This window comes from Salmo salar, chromosome ssa01 (genome assembly GCF_905237065.1).
Source record: "Salmo salar chromosome ssa01, Ssal_v3.1, whole genome shotgun sequence".
In the NCBI taxonomy this organism is placed as follows: domain Eukaryota; kingdom Metazoa; phylum Chordata; class Actinopteri; order Salmoniformes; family Salmonidae; genus Salmo; species Salmo salar.
The window spans coordinates 73,939,007-73,956,545 of record NC_059442.1 but is presented as its reverse complement, the minus strand read 5'-3'; the positions used below and the strand labels follow the sequence as shown (position 1 = coordinate 73,956,545).

At 39.8% G+C, this 17,539-nt stretch overlaps 1 protein-coding gene across 2 annotated transcripts in view; it reads right to left on the bottom strand.

Moving 5' to 3' along the window:
* LOC106608512 (hypoxia-inducible factor 1-alpha inhibitor) overlaps positions 1–17,539 on the bottom strand; it is a 41,606-nt gene that overhangs the window by 19,646 nt on the left and 4,421 nt on the right. For both annotated transcript variants that reach the window (XM_045722093.1, XM_014206459.2), the window contains exons 2-3: positions 9,964–10,214; positions 270–418 (exon numbers count right to left, since the gene is read on the bottom strand). In XM_045722093.1, coding sequence (XP_045578049.1) covers positions 270–418; positions 9,964–10,214 — 400 coding nt within the window. The remainder of the gene's footprint in view (positions 1–269; positions 419–9,963; positions 10,215–17,539) is intronic.

Below are 17,539 nucleotides of genomic sequence, written 5' to 3'. Positions count from 1 at the left end.
AGCCAGGGTCTCTAATAGCCCCTTATCCTAGAAGCACTTCCTCAGTCCCCTCCACAGGTTGGCATTTAGTGGGATGACTCATGTACTGGAGGCAGCTCTACAGGGTGGTCACTAGCTGGCACAGCCAAAAAGTTATAAAATCGGATTTGAAACATAACCCGAACCACAATGCTAACCTTATACCCAACCCTAACCTTAAATGAAGATGATAATGGTCATTTTAGTTTAAGATTTATCCCAATAAACGTCAACCTGCGTCCCTTCCTTACCCTCCATGCCTATGAGGAGCAGGTTGGAGGTGAGCTGGCCCCAGTTCCTTTTGCTCTGCTGCTTGTTGATCCAGTTCCAGTTGAAACCCAAGAAGTCCACTACGATCTTCCTGCCCACGGTGTCGTTCAGGGTCTGCTGCAGATACACCCTGGGAGGATGAGTAGAATAAAATAGAATAAGCCCATCTGCGGAGACAGAAATGGATCTTCTGCTTTGCACATATTTTCGAAAGAGCACAGCCACTGAGAGAGCTGCAGTACAGTGCCCCTGGAGCTAGTTTTGGAGCAGAGTGTGGATAGATACACAAAGATAGGATAAGACTGTCCTTCATGCAACTAATTGACCAACGTCAGTTCAATTATTTGAATTACATTTCGTTCAGTTTTTTTTCTGTGAGCTCGAGGGGCAGTTTATCTAGAGATAAAATCAGATCAAGCCCAAACTGTGCAAAACAAATGTAATATACACAACTGAAATATTTTATGAAAGTAAAGTAATGTTACTAAATGATGGTTAATAAGTGATAAGCAGTAATAGGCAGTCACTACCATCATGGGACTTTTAATTGCTTTATTCTGTGTTGTTACAGCATTCAACCCACAGCGCATTTAATGTCTAAAATAATTATCGAAACCAATTTATTTATCGTTGAACCAACCTTCAAAAGCACTAAATCGCTTGATTTGGACCAAACTTCTTCCTACCAATGAGTAAGACATGAGGAGGCCCCTTACACTTCAGTGTTGTGATGCAAAAAATTCTAGCAAAATGTATAGCGCATAGAATTAAAATGGTATTGTCAGACGTTATTTATTATAAATCAGACAGGTTTTTTACATGGACGATACATAGGAGATAATATAAGTACTGGAAACAATAGAACACCATTGTCAGCTATTCATAGCTGACTTTGAAAAGGCGTTTGATAAAGTACAACTGGAGTTTATATATAAATGCCTGGAACATTTCAATTTTGGAGAATCTCTTATAAAAATGGGTTAAAATCATGTATAGTAACCCTAGGTGTAAAATAGTAAATAATGGCTTCTTCTTAGAAAGTTTTAAAAAGTGTCAAGAGCGTTAAAACAAGGTTGTCCACTATGGGCATATCAATTTATTATGGCCATCAAAATATTAGCTAATAAAATCAGATCCAACAATAATATCACGGGATTAGAAATCCATAGTTTAAAAACAACAGTGTCATTGTACGCTGATGATTCATGTTTTCTTTTAAAATCAACAACTTGGATCCCTCCACAGCCTCTGAGGATCTAGATAATTTTTCTAACCTCTCTGGATTACAACCAAATTATGATAAAATGTACTAGATTACATATTGGATCACAAAAAAAATACAACTTTTACATTGCAGTGTAGTTTACCAATAAAATGGTCTGACAGTGATGTGGATATACTGGGTATACATATCCTCAAAATAAATAAATGATCTCACTACAATACATTTTTATAGAAAGTTAGCAAAACTAGATAAGTATTTACCTTTCCATGGTAGCAAGATCTTATCTATTTGTGGAAAAATTACCCTGATTAACTCTTTAGTCATATCCCAGTTTACCTATTTACTTATGGTCTTGCCTACACCTAGCGAACAGTTTAAATTATATGAGAAAAAAATATTATATTTATTTGGAACGGCAAGCCAGACAAAAACAGGCCTATTTATATAATGAATATGAATTCGGAGGGCAGAAATTATTCAATATTAAAGCATTAGACCTCTCACTAAAGGCTTCAGTCATACAAAAGTTATACTTAAATCCGAACTGGTTCTCTAGCAAATTAGTAAGCAGGTCTCACCCCATGTTCGAGAATGGCCTTTATTCAGATTACAACCTCACACTTTTCAGTTATTTGAAAAGGAAATCTCCCAAATATCGCTATTTTTAAAACAAGCCATAGAAAGTTGGTTGCAATTTCAATTTAATCCACCAGAAAAGACAGAACAAATAATACAACAACTATGGTGGTTAAACTCAAATATACTAATTGATTAAAAAAATACATTTAAAAAAAAGGTATAATCTTTGTAAATTATATCATAAATAGGACTGGTGGAGTTGTCACACATGCAGCTAACAAAAACATATGGAAATGTCTGTTCTACCCAAAATTACAACCAACTAATTGCAGCATTACCGCAAAAATGGAAGAGGAAAGTGGAAGGTTGAAAAAGGAACTTGTCTGTCGGCCCTGCATTAAAGACCATAATTGGTTAAAGAAAATTGTGATAAATAAAAAAGTATACCAGTTTCATTTAAGGACCAAAAATGGACAGCTGTGCCATATAGATTGCAAAAATAGTTGGGAAAAGATTTTTAACGTACCGATTCCATGACACATGGTTTATGAACTGATACGCAAAACGACTCCGGATTCTACAAATGTACACTGCTCAAAAAAATAAAGGGAACACTAAAATAACACATCCTAGATCTGAATGAATGAAATACTTTTTTCTTTACATAGTTGAATGTGCTGACAACAAAATCACACAAAAATAATCAATGGAAATCCAATTTATCATCCCATGGAGGTCTGGATTTGGAGTCACACTCAAAATTAAAGTGGAAAAATCACACTACAGGCTGATCCAACTTTGATGTAATGTCCTTAAAACAAGTCAAGTCAAAATGAGGCTCAGTAGTGTGTGTGGCCTCCACGTGCCTGTATGACCTCCCTACAACGCCTGGGCATGCTCCTGATGAGGTGGCAGATGGTCTCCTGAGGGATCTCCTCCCAGACCTGGACTAAAGCATCCGCCAACTCCTATATAGTCTGTGGTGCAACGTGGCATTGGTGGATGGAGCGAGACATGATGTCCCAGATGTGCTCAATTGGATTCAGGTCTGGGGAACGGGAAGGCCAGTCCATAGCATCAATGCCTTCCTCTTGCAGGAACTGCTGACACACTCCAGCCACATGAGGTCTAGCATTGTCTTGCATTAGGAGGAACCCAGGGCCAACCGCAACAGCATATGGTCTCACAAGGGGTCTGAGGATCTCATCTCGGTACCTAATGGCAGTCAGGCTACCTCTGGCGAGCACATGGAAGGCTGTGCGGCCCCCCAAAGAAATGCCACCCCACACCATGACTGACCCACCGCCAAACCGGTCATGCTGGAGGATGTTGCAGGCAGCAGAACGTTCTCCACGGCGTCTCCATGCTCTGGACACTACGCTGACAGACACAGCAAACCTTCTTGCCACACCTCGCATTGATGTGCCATCCTGGATGAGCTGCACTACCTGAGCCACTTGTGTGGGTTGCAGACTCCGTCTCATGCTACCGCTAGAGTGAAAGCACCGCCAGCATTCAAGAGTGACCAAAACATCAGCCAGGAAGCATAGGAACTGAGAAGTGGTCTGTGGTCACCACCTGCAGAACCACTCCTTTATTGGGGGTGTCTTGCTAAATGCCTAAAATTTCCACCTGTTGTCTATTCCATTTGCACAACAGCATGTGAAATTTATTGTCAATCAGTGTTGCTTCCTAAGTGGACAGTTTGATTTCACAGAAGTGTGATTGACTTGGAGTTACATTGTGTTGTTTAAGTGTTCCCTTTATTTTTTTGAGCAGTGTATATATACACACACACACACACACACACACACACATACATACATACATACATACATACACAGTGCTGTGAAAAAGTATTTTCCCCCTTCCTGATTTCTTTTTTTTTTTTTGCACGTCACACTTAAATGTTTCAGATCAAACAATTTTTTATATTACACAAAGATAACTGCATTGTGTTTACTTGGATTAAGTGATCTTTTTTTTTTTTATTAAGGGAAAAAAGCTATCTGAACCTACATGTAATTGCCCTCTAAACCTAATAACTGGTTGTGCCACCCTCAGCAGCAACAACTGCAATCAAGGGTTTGCGATAACTGGCAATGAGTCTTTCACATCGCTGTGGAGGAATTTTGGCCCACTCTTCTTTGCTGAATAGTTTTAATTCAGCCACATTGGAGGGTTATCACGCATGAACCAACGTTTTAAGGTCACGCCACAGCATATCAATCAGATTCAAGTCTGGACTTTGACTAGGCCACTCCAAAACCTTAATTATTATTTTTTTAAGCCATTCAGAGATGGACTTGCTGGTGTATTTTGGATCATTGTCCTGCTGCAGAACCCAAGTGCGCTTCAGCTTGAGGTCACGAACTGATGGCCGGACATTCTCCTTCAGGATTTTTTGGTAGAGAGCAGAATTCATGGTTCCATCAATCACAGCAAGTCGTCCAGGTCCTGAAGCAGCAAAGCAACCCCAGACCATCACACTACCACATTTGACTGTTGGTATGATGTTCTTTTTCTGAAATGCTGTGTTACTTTTACGCCAGATGTAACGGGACGCACACCTTCCAAAAAGTTCAACTTTTGTCTCGTCAGTCCACAGAATATTTTCCCAAAAGTCTTGGGGATCATCAAGATGTTTTTTGCCAAAAGTGAGACAAGCCTTTATGTTATTTTTGGTCAGCAGTGGTTTTCGCCTTGGAACTCTGCCATGGATGCCATTTTTGCCCAGTCTCTTTCTTATGGTTGAGTCAAGAACACTGACCTTAACTGCAGCAAGTGTGTCCTGCAGTTCTTTAGATGTTGTTGTGGGTTCTTTTGTGACCTCTTGGATGAGTCGTCGCTGCACTCTTGGGGTAATTTTGGTAGGCCGGCCACTCCTGGGAAAGTTCACCACTGTTCCAAATTTTCTCCATTTGTGGATAATGGCTCTCACCATGGTTCGCTGGAGTCCCAAAGCTTTAGAAATGGCTTTGTGACCCTTTCCAGACTGATAGATGTCAATTACTTTGTTTCTCATCTGTTCCTGAATTTCTTTGGATCAGGGCATGAAGTCTTGCTTTTTGAGATCTTTTGGCCTACTTCACTTTGTCAGACAGGTTCTATTTAAGTGATTTCTTGATTCATCAGGTCTGGCAGTAATCAGGCCTGGGTGTGGCTAGTGAAATTGAACTTAGCTTTCCAAAAAATGTGATTAACCACAGTAAATTCATGATTTAACAAGGGGGGCAATTACTTTGGCACATAGGGCCATGAAGGTTTGGATAGCTTTTTTCCCTTAATAAATACAATGATCACTTAAACTGCATTTTGTGTTTACTTGGGTTATCTTTGTGTAATATTCAAATGTGTTTGATGATCTGAAAACATTTAAGTGTGACAAATGTGCAAAAAAATAAGAAATCAGGAAGGGGGCAAATACTTTTTCACAGAAAAAAAATATGGGAGATTGGAAGTGATGCAGACAATTACATTGATGGAAGCCACAATCTGCAATATTAAAGCTTATTAATATTAAAAGACATGAGGAATCCCCAAACAAATTCAAAAGCCACCCACAGAGCCCCCCATAACAATCCCACCAGAATACACTATTAGTTATCTATGTTTGACAAGTAGTATGAAGATGTGGCTTGGGGTATTGCTTCTCTATACTATGTAACGTATTCCCTGTGACTCTGGTGATATTTTTTTTCTTCTCCTGTTCAGAGAAATTAGTTGCTTGCATTATTTACCATAACGTAGTGTGAAAGTTCCAGGTTTTGACCACTAGACAGAGGTCATGTTAACGCAGGATTCTGTTTTTCACACAAAGGAAAGAAAAACGAAAATATATCTTGCAGATCTAAAATGCTATTTATGGTCATTTCTGCCTGGCTTCAGTCAGGGTTTGCATTAAATTAGGTAATTTTGTGTAATTTTGTGCTTCAGTTGCACTCGGATGAAATATATTTGCTCTCTTCATTGGCTCACCACCAGACAGCGCACTGACTAATGTATAGGCTACTTTCCTCCAGTATTTTTCCGGTGTAGTTTTTCTCCAGTTGAAAGTTAAAATGCAAGATTAACTTCAAACAAAACATTAGGAAATGTAGCTGGCTACATTCTTTCTATGATAAATATGATGGCCATGCATCGTTTTTGCAAAAAATACCTTGCTTTTTCATTGTAAGCTAATTTACTTGTGTGGCTGCTAGCCAAATAGCATTGCACTTCTGTCTGCTAACATCTGATGAAAAACATGTCTGCCAAATGTGTTGCACTAATGAATTGTGTGTGAAGAAAAACTATAGTTGCACGCCCCTCATCTCTACTGAAGCAAAGAAAACACTTGACTTTCAATATAAAACTTAGGTGAAATGGTTTAAAATGCTATTATTATTATTATTATTTTTAATGGTCTGCGTTTTGTAAATGCAGATTTCTGAAAGCTAATTCAATCCCTACTAGATGGCGCCGTTTCTGCTATACCGCCACACTTTCATCCATTTTTCTGGTCTTGTGTTTATTAAATAGGCCTAGATCACAACCTTTCCTTTGCATCTTTGGGTAGAAAACCAATAGATTTGAGTCATGATAAATAAATTGTGGTCATCCTAACAACTCAAGCCAGTCCTCCATGAAAGCAAATCAGTTTGTCCTTCTTTTAAACTTAATCTGTGTCCAGGAAACAGACCCTTTGTGTGTGGTTTATTCCCTTCAGAAAATGTCTGGATTAGTTACTGTTAGACCATTCCTGGTGAACAAGCAAACCATTATGCTACAGCAGTTCTAATGGTTTAAATGTTATGGTCTCTAATAGCCTTTAATGGTAAAGGTCCCAAAGAGTTTTGTAATTGTATTGGGTTGTGTTGTGTTGAGTTTAATGGTACTGTAAATGTCACTTATCACAATACATAGAGCGATTTCCTGATAATTGTCTTTAAAAGCATAAGACTGCCATAAAATTATTTTATCAAGGTTGTTACAACATTTTTGTCCCTAGCCCATTTCTCCATAAAAGTTTTAGACTTCTAGGAAAAGTCTAGAAGAATTAATAACTTCACCATGCTCAAAGGGATATTCAATGTTTTTTTTGTTTTCATTTAACCAGCTACCAATAGATTCCCTTTTTCGCGAGGCATTGGAAAACCTCCCTGGTCTTTGTGATTGAATCTGGGTTTGAAATTCACTGCTCGACAGAGGGACCTTACAATTATCTGTATGTGTGGGTTACAGAGATGAGGTAGTCATTCAAAAATCATGTTAAACACTATTATTGCGCACAAAGTCCATGCAACTTATTATGCGACTTTTTAAGCAAATGTTAATTCCTCAATTTATTTAGGCTTGCCATAACAAAAAGGAGTTGAATACTCAAGACATACACGCTTTTCATTTAATTAATTAGTAAAAATAAATGTTTAAAAACATAATTCCACTTTGACATTATGGGCTAGTGACAAAATATTGATTGAACCCATTTTAAATTCAGTCTGTAACAAAATTTTTTCACAAAGTCAAGGGGTGTGAATGCTTTCTGAAGGCACTGTAACAGCATGTCAGTGGAAGGGAGGACAGCAGCAGGTGGCCCAACGTGGTTTGTGACTGTCATTTCCCATTTTAGCCAATTCTATTGCAATCATTTATTTACAGATTTTCCGGTCATTCTGTTACCGGATTTTGTAACAGAATGACACGTTTTAATCACTTAATAAATCATAAACAAAATTGTTATTTATAAAAAATTTAAAAAACACCAACTAATAGGTAGGTCGACCTTTACTTGTTACTTCTGTGAACTTTTTTTTTTATCCTCCCTCATGAGGGAGAGAAATTTGAAACTATCTTAAAGACGTGGGTTTTTGTAAGAGAATGACTAGACACTAGGCAATATTTTTTTGGATTAAAACTTCAGGCTAGGGTCTATTTTTCTCCACTTCCTGTCTGACTGACGTGCCCAAAGTAAACTGCCTGTCACTCAGGCCCAGAAGCCAGGATATGCATATAATTGGTACCATTGGATAGAAAACACTTCAAAGTTTGTAGAAATGTTAAAATAATGTCTGAGACTATAACAATTGATATGGTTGGGGACAATCCAAAGAAAAACCAACCAGAATTTTTTTTTTGAAAGCCCATGCTATTCCAATGGAACATACAAGGTAATATCCAAATCCATCTCCCAGATTGCAATTCCTATGGCTTCCACTAGATGTCAACAGTCTATTCCAAGGTTTCTTGTTTGTTTCTTCCCAAACGAGGAAGAATTTTTAGTTTTAGTACTGGGAGTCAAGAATTGGAAACGAAGAGGAGGCGCACCTGCAAATTTTTCTTTTTTATTGAACATACTTCTTTCCGTATGAAATATTATAGTTTAATTACATTTTAGGGTACCTGAGGATTAAATTGACACATATTTTGACTTGTTTTAAAGTTTAGCGGTAGCTTTTTGGATTCCTTTTTCTGCAGGTTGAACAAGTGGATTACTCAAAATCGATGGCTAAACTGAGTTTTTGGGATATAAAGAAGGATTTTACCTAACAAAACGACCATGCATGTTGTAGCTGGGACCCTTTGGATTGCAAATCAGAGGAAGATTTTCAAAAAGTAAGTGAGTATTTAAATCGCTATTTGTGATTTTATGAAGCCTGTGCTGGTTGAAAATGATTTTGATGTGGAGCTCCGTCCTCAAACAATCGCATGGCATGCTTTCGCTGTAAAGCCTATTGTAAATCGGACAATGCAGTTAGATGAACAAGACTTTAAGCTTTTAACCGATATAAGACACTTGTATGTACCTAAATGTTTAATATCCATAATATTTATGATTATTTATTTGAATTGCGCACCCTCCAATTTCACCAGAAATTGTCGGCAGGTTTCCCGCTGGCGGGACGCCTAGCCCTTAACTTACACAAGGCAAATCATTTTTTGCAAAATTAAATATAGAAGTTTATATTAGTAGGCAAGTGTCTCAACTTCAACAATATTGTGTTTTTTGTATTTCTAATACATTTAAGACTTTCTTGTAGATGTTTTCTAAGACCCCTTTTCCATCTGTTGGACCAGAAATCAAAGCTTTTGCTTATTCCTAAGTTAAGGATGGAAAATTGTTGCCCCCAAAAAATATGCCTTAATTTAAAACATTTAAATATTTGTGCTGCTGTAAACACACCGATATCCAGAGAAATTAAGAGGAATGTAATTGAATAGGGACAGTTGAACTGAAAAGCACTTCCACAGGAGTTTGCATCAGGAGTCAAGTGTACTCATGAAGATTACATGCATGAGGAAATGAAAGCTTGTTTTGCCAATATAAACCTTTCTCTCAGCTCAGGAGAAAGCATTCCTTTCAAAACCACAAAGAATGATTTAAATCAGAATCAAAAAACAGTATTGCCATGCAACAAATGTTGCAAGGAATCTTTGCACAAAACCCACCACAACAGTACAAACTTAAATGTGACAGCAAACTTAATTTGACTGAATAAATCTACAGAACGTGGACACAAGCAGCAATCATTAGTTCTAAGGGAGGTGCTCAGTGCAGTAAGTGATGAGTGAGTGCGTGTGTCCCAGGCCAAGTAACTCAGTCAGGTGAGAGTGGTACAAAGTGTTCCCAAGGTGACGACGTAAAATGCCTAAGTCATTTTCCACAGCTATCCGTTTCAGTTCCTGCATTAGATTTCACTGGATTCACACTTTACTTTCCACTGCTGAGCACTTGCCAGCACACCAGCAATGTAAACACCTAGACTGGATAGCGTTTAATAATTTTTTTATTCAGCATTGAGAAAATGTAGAATCTTTCTAATCAACTGTCCCTAAGGACCTAGCTCAAATGCAGCAGGACATATACCTACCTATTTAGACAAAAACATTACCTCTCGTCTCCTCCCTCTTTCTGCGTTTTCTCCATTTTTTCCACAAAATCAGAGAATTTCATGTCTATCCGTCGAGACTTGGGTGAAAAATTCTCAAAGTTGGCCATTTTCTTCTCGTCATAGTAGAGGAATTTGTGGTTTTCCGCGATGTACACAGAGAAGTCCCCGCTCCCAATGTTCTCCTGCAGGTACGGGATGTCCCACTTCAGAGCTGGATACACTAGATTGGTGTCTGTTAAAACCAATGGTTCCTGGAAACAAAAAAGTAGGACATGTTAGATAAAATTAGAATAACAGAAATGGATGGAATTAAGCTATCACATTAACAAAAACAACATACACGCAAAGACTGCATGTACTCTGATCTACCCATTACTTATAATATAGGACTGAAGCAAGCAAAAATTGTATTTAATTCAATAAAATGTATTAAACCTTTTTTGCATAATTTGTGAACACATACATGTATTACTAATAGACCTACAGTGCATTTGAAAAGTATTCAGACCTTGACTTTTTACAAATTCTGTTAAGTTTCAGCTTTTTTTAAATTTATTTTTAATCTACATATAATACCCCATAATGCTAAAGCAAAAACAGGTTTTTTTTTTTTCAAATGTATAAATAAAAAAAAACTGAAATATGACATTTATGTAAGTATTCAGACCCTTTACTCAGTACTTTGTTGAAGCACCTTTGGCAGCGATTACAGGCTCAAGTCTTCTTGGATATGACGCTACAAGCTTGGCACACCTGTATTTGGGGAGTTTCTTCCATTCTTCTCTGCAGATCCTCTCAAACTCTGTCAGGATGGATGGGGAGCATCGCTGCACAGCTATTTTCAGGTGTCTCCAGAGATGTTCAATCGGGTTTAAGTCCGGGCTCTGGCTGGGCCACTCAAAGACATTCAGAGACTTGTCTCAAAGCCACTCCTGCGTTGTCTTGGCTGTGTGCTTAGGGTCGTTGTCCTGTTGGAAGGTGAACCTTCGCCCCAGTCTGAGGTCCTGAGCAGGTTTTCATCAAGGATCTCTCTGTACTTTGCTCCATTCATCTTTGCCTCAATCCTGACTAGTCTCCCAGTCCCTCCCACATAACGTTGCTTTAATCAGACCAGATAATCTTGTTTCTCATGGTCAGAGTCCTTTAGGTGCCTTTTGCCAAACTCCAAGCAGGCGGTCATGTGCCTTTTACTGAGGAGTGGCTTCCGTCTGGCCACTCTACCATAAAGGTCTGATTGGTGGAGTGCTATAGAGATGGTTGTCCTTCTGGAAGGTTCTCCCATCTCCACAGAGGAAATCTGGAGCTCTGTCAGAATGACCATCGGGTTCTTGGTCACCTCCCTGACCAAGGCCCTTCTCCCCGATTGCTCAGTTGGGCCAGCTCTATGAAGAGTCTTGGTGGTTCCAAACTTCTTCCATTTAAGAATGATGGAGGCCACTGTGTTCTTGGGGACTTTCAATGCTGAAGACTTTTTTTGGTACCCTTCCCCAGATTTGTGCCATGACACAATAGCCCAAATCTGAATCATACAGCTGACGAAAACAGTTGCCTTTTCCAATATTGTTGTGACATGACATCATGGCGTTTGAAGTTTGGACATTGTGCTTTACAAGCTATCAGACCCGACAAGTCATTCACCTCCTAGCCATCATTGCTCCGTTTCTGGTCAAGACTCAATCCCTCCTCCTCCGTCATCTGAGTTCACCACAGGTCATAAGTGGGACCACCATCCTTTTCGTACTTTCCCACTTTCCTCTCAAAAAGCTATATTTGGATCACAGAGGCAACTGGCCTCACACTGCTCATGTCAGCATGATTCTAATAAAAATAGCTGAATAAAGACCAAGGAATAAGACAGTGATTTGCATGCAGACAACGTTACTTTGCAGATTAATCTCACAGTACACAACACAGTTAGGCCTAGATGTCCCATGCACAATAGTGTTGTGCACCAAGCCCTGCATATGGGACATAACTGATGTTCACCACAGTCCACTGTTGTGAACAGTTACAAAGTAATAGTCAAGATGTCTGCTATAATGATTTACTATAGTGGCACAAGCATTCCAGTGTTATTACAGGGGGTCATTTCCATGTAAAAGGACCCATGATCATCAACATTTGATGGTCATAGCAGCATATCAAGTTGGGTGACAAATGAAAACCAAGAGTCTACATTTTTTAACCATTTTCCATCCTGCAAATTAGGAACAAGCAAAGGCTTTGATTTCTTGTCAAAAGAAATCAAAGCAAAAAAGAGATCTTAGAAAAGGTGGTTTACAAAACATCTACCAGTTGGAGCATAAATAAATTAGTTAATAAAAATGTATGCTTCATCCAGTACAAACTAATGTATAGAATGTATTATACAAGAGAAATTTAACAAATTCTACAGCACAACGCCAGAGTCATGTCTTAAGTATAAAACTAATAATGACTCAATAATCCATGCTTTCTGGGAATGTTATGAAGTCCGGAAGTTGTGTGCGGAGCTAGAAAGTTGGCTGTAAGAAATATTACAACGTGAACGTACTTTTAATCCGTCTGTCTGCATATTTCAACACATGGCATATGGGGGTGTAGTGAGATACCCAATGGGCTGGATGATTCTCTTCTCACTCATCTTGAAAAAACATACTAAAAACTTGGAAATCAAATCAATCCCCCATCATTAACACAATAGAAAAATGGAATAATTGATTATTTAAATATTGAAATAGTATGGGCTACCGAGAAAGCCTTAATTGTACCAATTTGTTTAAGTGGCAAACAATAATGCAGGCACTTGGGATGGGGGTGAGAGCATGCGGGTCTGGGCAGATGAGATGTGGTCGTGGTTTGTGTGCATTTGTACGTTGTTGTTCGTATAAGTTTGTATCTGGATAACAAAAAAAAAGTTGAAAAAAATGAACACATTCCCCAGAAAAAGGTATCAGAAATACAGTACCTTACAGTAGAGTACAGCAAAGAAAAGTAGAGTATAGTTCAGCACAGTAAAAGTAGAGTACAGTTCAGTACAGTATATTACAGTGCAGTAAAGAAAGGTAGAGTATAGATCAGTACAGTACATTACGGTAAAGAAAGGTAGAGTATAGTTCAGTATAGTAAAGAAAGGAGTATAGATCAATCAGTACAGTACATTTCAGTAAAGAAAGGAGATTATAGTACAGTACAGTGAAACATAGATGCTGTTTGGAAAGCACAGTATAGCACAGCAAAGCACAGTAGTTTACAGTAAAAAATAACTTGAGTATAGTTCAGTACAGTAGAATGCTTATGTGCGTTTTTGTAGAGCAAAACTTCTCGTGGAAGGTACTACACAGCGCACAGACTAGAGGGCGACCGATTAATCGGAATGGCTGATTAATTTGGGCCGATTTCAAGTTTTCATAATCGGTAATCGGCATTTTTGGGCACCGATCATGGCCGATTACATTGCACTCCGAGGAGACTGCGTGGCAGGCTGACTACCTATTATGCGAGTGCAGCAAGGAGCCAAGGTAAGGTGCTAGCTAGAATTAAACGTATCTTATAAAAAAAACTATCAATCTTAACTTAATCACTAGTTAACTACACATGGTTGATGATATTACTAGTTTATCTAGCTTGTCCTGCGTTGCATATAATCGATGCGGTGCCTGTTAATTTATCATTGAGTCATAGCCTCCTTCGCCAAACGGTTATTTAACAAGCGCATTCGCGAAAAAAAGCACTGTCGTTGCACCAATGTGTACATAACAATAAACATCAACACACAAGTATATATTTTTAAACCTGCATATTTAGTTAATATTGCCTGCTAACATGCATTTCTTTTAACTAGGGAAAATGTGTCACTTCTCTTGCGTTCTGTGCAACAGAGTCAGGCTATATGCAGCAGTTTGGGCTGCCTGGCTCGTTGCGAACTGTGTGAAGACCAACTTCACCAAACGGGGGATGACTTAACAAAAGCGCATTTGCGAAAAAAGCACAATCGTTGCACGAATGTACCTAACCATAAACATCAATGCCTTTCTTAAAATCAATACACAGAAGTATATTTTTTTAAACCTGAATATTTAGTTAAAAGAAATCCAGGTTAGCAGGCAATATTAACTAGGGAAATTGTGTCACTTCTCTTGCGTTCATTGCACGCAGAGTCAGGGTATATGCAACAGCTTGGGCAGCCTGGCTCGTTGCGAACTAATTTGCCAGAATTTAACGTAATTATGACATAACATTGAAGGTTGTGCAATGTAACAGGAATATTTAGACTTATGGATGCCACCCGTTAGATAAAATACAGAATGGTTCCGTATTTCACTGAAAGAATAAACGATTTGTTTTCGAAATTATAGTTTCCGGATTTGACCATATTAATGACATAAGGCTCGTATTTCTGTGCGTTATTATGTTATAATTAAGTCTATGATTTGATATAGCAGTCTGACTGAGCGGTGGTAGGCAGCAGCAGGTTCGTAAGCATTCATTCAAACAGCACTTTTGTGCGTTTGCCAGCAGCTCTTCCCTGTGCTTCAAGCATTGAGCCATTTATGACTTCAAGCCTATCAACTCCCGAGATTAGGCTGGTGTAACTGATGTGAAATGGCTAGCTAGTTAGCGGGTGCGCGCTAATAGCATTTCAATCAGTGACGTAACTCGCTCTGAGACCTTGAAGTAGTTGTTCCCCTTGCTCTACAAGCCTTTTGTGGAGCGATGGGTAAAGATGCTTCGAGGGTGGCTGTTGTCGATGTGTTCCTGGTTCGAGCGCAGGTAGGGGCAAGGAGAGGGACGGAAGCTATACTGTTACACTGGCAATACTAAAGTGCCTATAAGAACATCCAATAGTCAAAGGTATATGAAATACAAATCGTGTAGAGAGAAATAGTCCTATTATAACTACAACCTAAAACTTCTTAACTGGGAATATTGAAGATTTATGTTAAAACAAACCACCAGCTTTCATATCTTCTCATGTTCTGAGCAAGGAACTTAAACATTAGCTTCTTTTACATGGCACATTTTGCACTTTTACTTTCTTCTCCAACACTTTGTTTTTGCATTATTTAAACCAAATTGAACATGTTTCATTATTTATTTGAGACTAAATAGATTTTATTTATGTATTATAATAACTTAAAATAAGTGTTCAGTATTGTTGTAATAGTCATTATTACAAATATATACTGCTCAAAAAAATAAAGGGAACACTTAAACAACACAATGTAACTCCAAGTCAATCACACTTCTGTGAAATCAAACTGTCCACTTAGGAAGCAACACTGATTGACAATAAATTTCACATGCTGTTGTGCAAATGGAATAGACAACAGGTGGAAATTATAGGCAATAAGCAAGACACCCCCAATAAAGGAGTGGTTCTGCAGGTGGAGACCACAGACCACTTCTCAGTTCCTATGCTTCCTGGCTGATGTTTTGGTCACTTTTGAATGCTGGCGGTGCTTTCACTCTAGTGGTAGCATGAGACGGAGTCTACAACCCACACAAGTGGCTCAGGTAGTGCAGCTCATCCAGGATGGCACATCAATGCGAGCTGTGGCAAGAAGGTTTGCTGTGTCTGTCAGCGTAGTGTCCAGAGCATGGAGGCGCTACCAGGAGACAGGCCAGTACATCAGGAGACATGGAGGAGGCCGTAGGAGGGCAACAACCCAGCAGTAGGACCGCTACCTCCACCTTTGTGCAAGGAGGAGCACTGCCAGAGCCCTGCAAAATGACCTCCAGCAGGCCACAAATTTGCATGTGTCTGCTCAAACGGTCAGAAACAGACTCCATAAGGGTGGTATGAGGGCCCGACGTCCACAGGTGGGGGTTGTGCTTACAGACCAACACCGTGCAGGACGTTTGGCATTTGCCAGAGAACACCAAGATTGGCAAATTCACCACTGGCGCACTGTGCTCTTCAAAGATGAAAGCAGGTTCACACTGAGCACATGTGACAGACGTGACAGAGTCTGGAGACGCAGTGGAGAACGTTCTGCTGCCTGCAACATCCTCCAGCATGACCGGTTTGGTGGTGGGTCAGTCATGGTGTGGGGTGGCATTTCTTTGGGGGGCCGCACAGCCCTCCATGTGCTCGCCAGAAGTAGCCTGACTGCCATTAGGTACCGAGATGAGATCCTCAGACCCCTTGTGAGACCATATGCTGGTGCGGTTGGCCCTGGATTCCTCCTAATGCAAGACAATGCTAGACCTCATGTGGCTGGAGTGTGTCAGCAGTTCCTGCAAGAGGAAGGCATTGATGCTATGGACTGGCCCGCCCGTTCCCCAGACCTGAATCCAATTGAGCACATCTGGGACATCATGTCTCTCTCCATCCACCAACGCCACGTTGCACCACAGACTGTCCAGGAGTTGGCAGATGCTTTAGTCCAGGTCTGGGAGGAGATCCCTCAGGAGACCATCCGCCACCTCATCAGGAGCATGCCCAGGCGTTGTAGGGAGGTCATACAGGCACGTGGAGGCCACACACACTACTGAGCCTCATTTTGACTTGTTTTAAGGACATTACATCAAAGTTGGATCAGCCTGTAGTGTGGTTTTCCACTTTAATTTTGAGTGTGACTCCAAATCCAGACCTCCATGGGTTGATAAATTGGATTTCCATTGATTATTTTTGTGTGATTTTGTTGTCAGCACATTCAACTATGTAAAGAAAAAAGTATTTAATAAGATTATTTCTTTCATTCAGATCTAGGATGTGTTGTTTAAGTGTTTCCTTTATTTTTTTGAGCAGTGTATAAAAAAATGTAAAAAAAAATTGTCCGATTAATCGGTATCAGCTTTTTTTGGTCCTCCAATAATCGGTATCGCCGTTAAAAAATCATAATCGGTCGACCTCTAATGTTATCAGAAGCCTGCTCCCTAAGATTGTTTTATTCACTGCTTTAGCACACTCCGCCAACCCGGATGTCCTAGCCGTGTCTGAATCCTGACTTAGGAAGGCCACCAAAAATTCTGAAATTTCCATCCCCAACTACAACATTTTCCGGCCAAGATAGAACTGCCAAAGGGGGTGGAGTTGCAATCAACTGCAGAGATAGCATGACAGAACTCAGCAGGCTATCCAGGTCTGTGCCCAAACAGTTCGAGCTTCTACTTTTAAAAATCCACCTTTCCAGAAATAAGTCTCACTGTTGCTGCTTGTTATAGACCCCCCTCAGCCCCCAGCTGTGCCCTGGACACCATATGTGAATTAATTGCCCCCCATTTATCTTCAAAGTTTGTACTGTTAGGTGACCTAAACTGGGATATGCTTAACACCCATGCCATTCTACAATCTAAGCTAGATGTCATCAATCTCACACAAATTATCAAGGAACCTACCAGGTACAACCCTAAATCCGTAAACACGGCACCCTCACAGATATCATCCTGACCAACCTGCCCTCTAAATACACCTCTGCTGTCTTCAACCAGGATCTCAGTGATCACTGCCTCATTGCCTGCGTCTAATGGGTCCGCGTCAAACGACGACTGTCAAACGCTCCCTAAAACACTTCAGTGAGCAGGCCTTTCTAATAGACCTGGCCCGGGTATCCTGGAAGGATACTGACCTCATTCCATCAGTAGAGGATGC